This window comes from Sinocyclocheilus grahami, unplaced genomic scaffold (genome assembly GCF_001515645.1).
Source record: "Sinocyclocheilus grahami isolate Dianchi unplaced genomic scaffold, SAMN03320097.WGS_v1.1 scaffold122.1, whole genome shotgun sequence".
Taxonomy (NCBI): domain Eukaryota; kingdom Metazoa; phylum Chordata; class Actinopteri; order Cypriniformes; family Cyprinidae; genus Sinocyclocheilus; species Sinocyclocheilus grahami.
This window is the reverse complement of record NW_015505301.1, coordinates 2,576,605-2,580,013: the sequence shown is the minus strand read 5'-3', so window position 1 is coordinate 2,580,013 and position 3,409 is coordinate 2,576,605. Positions and strand designations below refer to the sequence as shown.

At 36.8% G+C, this 3,409-nt stretch overlaps 1 protein-coding gene across 3 annotated transcripts in view; it reads right to left on the bottom strand.

The window, feature by feature from the left end:
- topbp1 (DNA topoisomerase II binding protein 1) overlaps nucleotides 1-3,409 on the bottom strand; it is a 36,234-nt gene that overhangs the window by 18,533 nt on the left and 14,292 nt on the right. For all 3 annotated transcript variants that reach the window (XM_016278529.1, XM_016278528.1, XM_016278530.1), the window contains exons 8-9: nucleotides 1,163-1,326; nucleotides 816-979 (exon numbers count right to left, since the gene is read on the bottom strand). In XM_016278529.1, coding sequence (XP_016134015.1) covers nucleotides 816-979; nucleotides 1,163-1,326 — 328 coding nt within the window. The remainder of the gene's footprint in view (nucleotides 1-815; nucleotides 980-1,162; nucleotides 1,327-3,409) is intronic.

Here is a 3,409-nt window from a genome sequence, read left to right as displayed (position 1 = left end):
ACATATTCACGTTTAAACTCAATAAATATAACTTTGTTTAACTACCACCACGAGTGCCATCTATTATTGCCTTGTTTATCTAAAAGTGCACTTTTCCTTGTTTTAAATCTAGCCAAAAAGCCATGTGTTGACTGTGAAACAGTAGACTTTAATTATATGCATTTATGGTGTAATTACTAAATTTCCGTGTCAATCCATGTTTATTTTTACCGCGAATAATGCGTCACTTCAATGTCACTTTAATTCAGCGCATGCAGCACAGCAGAAATAGACTCTGTGCAGAAACAATCGCAGCATGGCTGCTGCAGACGCACCACTCCTGGAGCGCACTGCTGGACCGCAATCATGTGCAGTGTGAACGCTCTGATCCGTTAACACGGGCGCGGAAAAAATACACACCACAGACTGAGTGTGTGAACCTGGCGTTACGTTTGTATGCCCGCCCGGTCTGTTCTGTTCACGTGCTCCATTTAGCATACTACGGGAGGTCGGGGGCACAGAAAATCGTGCTATAAAGCGATTTAGAAATCACGTAAGCTCAAATCGCGATTTTATGACGATTTTAATTAATCGCACAGCCCTAGTGTGAACAAGTCGCGGGCTGCTGCAGCCTGCAGAGCTTGAGCTGCTCCGTCTCATGCAGCCAGAGGGAGTTCTGCAACAATGCTTAGCTGCCCGCCAGTGTGCCTGCCTATAAATCGGCCTAATTTGCAGCACAATCGGCCAGTGCCGATTAATTAAAAAATGCCAAAAATCGGCCAGCCGATCAATCGGTCGACCTCTAACTAGTTACCCTGACATGGATTTAGACTGACCTGTGAGTGGCTTTGTCAAGGAAGACTTTGACCCCCTGGTCTGGTTCACCCATCACTATATGTGTTAGCTCTTGGCTGGGCTGGTTGAAGCGCAGCCCTCCGGCAGAGTTCACCATCCGCCGTAGTTTCTCCAGTTTCTTTCCTGATAAGCCACATAGATATAACTACAAGACAAAAAGAAAGTGAAAAAGGGTCAATGATTGAAGTTTATTTTCCTTCCAGATTCAATATTTAAATTCACACAAATGCAAAAAGATATCACTTAGGATTAATCCTTAGAATATCACAAAACAATGTCCCAAATGCATCACTTAAAATTGTTCAGGAACTGCTTAAAAAAAACTAACCTTACAGCCATCCAACAGGTCATCAACTCGACAAACAGTGATGTCAAATGATTCAACTGGATCAGGAGTCTCTATGTGGCTGATTCCTGCTGTGGTGAGGGCTGTTTCATTGACATTCATACTGATATTGGAAATATGGCTCAATCCCAGAAGTGAGGGACCTTCTGCACAAACAAATGGCAAAGAAATATACACCTGTAAACTTAATAAATCAGACACTGGAATTGGTCATAATTATAATCTATTCAAGTTATATGTTTTATGAAATATATAAAAATTATAACTTGAACTTGTATAGAGTCAATATACACACTAGCTTTCAAAAGTTTGGAGTTGGGTAAGATAAAAAAAAATACCTTTGAAATACGTCTCTTGTGATCTACGAGGCTGCATTTATTTGATCAAAAATACAGTAAAACAGTAATATTTTTACAATTTAAAAGAAATTTATTTTTAATGTATTTATTCCCATGATAGAAAAACTGAATTTTTAGCAGTCATTACTCAAACTAGGTTAGTGGATAATTCAGCAGCAAAAGTTACTCTACAAAAATGATGAGTTCACAACAATTGTATAAAATCTAAACATTTATAGAGGGAAAAAAACATTATTTAGTGGGGGGAAAAAGCTAAAAGTAAATAGGTGTAATATGGTAAAATGTTACACATTGCTCTTTGTATTGTTGTAAATTTCATTAATGAAAAAACAGTAAATATAATTATAAATATCAAGTTTGAATGCTGAATGGAGGATGACTGACAGCCGCAGCGGAGAGAAGTGTTTAGGAGAACTTGACTTAAATATTCATCTGTACCTCACATTAAGCTATGGAACGTTCTCAGAACACTTGAAATATAGTGCATGAAAACTTTATGGTGCTTTATAATGTGTTTGTGCCTTTCATGGGGCTTAGCAAACAGAATAGTATACGCACAATATCGGATTAGGATTGGTCTCGTCTGACCGATACCCTGATGCGGCAAAAAATGGCAGTATCGGAGCCTATACCGATACTGAATATCAGATCGGCGCACCCCTAGTCATTACTCCTTCAGTGTAACACGATCCTAGACAAAAACATTTCTCACTATCATTTATATTTTAAAAAATCATTGTGCTGCTTAATATTTTAGTGGAAATTCTAATATTTTAAAGATTCCTTGAATAAAAAGTAAAAAAAAAACAAAAACAAATTTTTAACAATATTTACAATACAAGTTTATTTGTATAGCACATTTAAAAACAACTGGTGTTGACCAAAGTGCTTTACAAGGCTAAAAGAAACAGGCAATAAAGACACAAAGCATTTAAGCACTAGAGAAACTAGAGAAGTTAAATAAAAATAATAAAATAAAAGCCTAAAATAAGATAAAATAGAGGAGAAAAGCTAGAATCAAAAGATATTAATGCTGAAATGAGTCAAGGGATACTGAAAGCCATGGAGAAAAGGTACAGATTCAAGGCGGATTTAAAAGTTGACAAGGTTTGGGGCGGATCTGATGTAGGCCGGAAGGTTATTCCATAATTTAGGACTAGGGATGCACGATATTATCGGACTGATATCGAAATTGGCCCGATATGAAATATTATGCCGATATGTCTTGCCAATAAGAGGAATACGTTAACTCGCATGTGCTCAGGGTGTGCTAGTGATTAGATCAGGTCAGCAGTGTGGCTCATTCTTGAAGCAAAGTTTTGTCTGAATGATGATTAGATTGACCGTTTTGGATTGCTGCATTTAATCTGAGAATGCAGGTACAGAATGAGCGTTCGGTGTGATAGAGTAAATAGCATGTGCAGTGGCAGCAGTGACAGCCTCCCCCGGGTCCTAATGCCCGTTCTGTAAGGAGTTTTAATCTTTAGGGGGTGCAGTTGGCTTACTTCTAATTAACTTAAAAGTAAAATAGCCTACACAAATAACATTTAGACTGTGTTTCTGATTAAATAAAACAGTAATTGATGCCATAAAATAATGAGTATGTTTTGATTTAAAGGTCAGAAGCTATATCTTACATGAAAGAAAATCACAAACATGACACTTGTAAATAAAATAATTTATGGATTATATACGGATTTATTCATTAAAGTAATGTTTTATTTTTTAAACAAATCTTACATTTACATTTAGTCATTTAGCAGACGCTTTTATCCAAAGCGACTTACAAATGAGGACAATAAAAGCAGTCAAAACTAACAAAAGAGCAACAATATATAAGTGCAAATGACAAGTCTCGGTTAGCCTAACG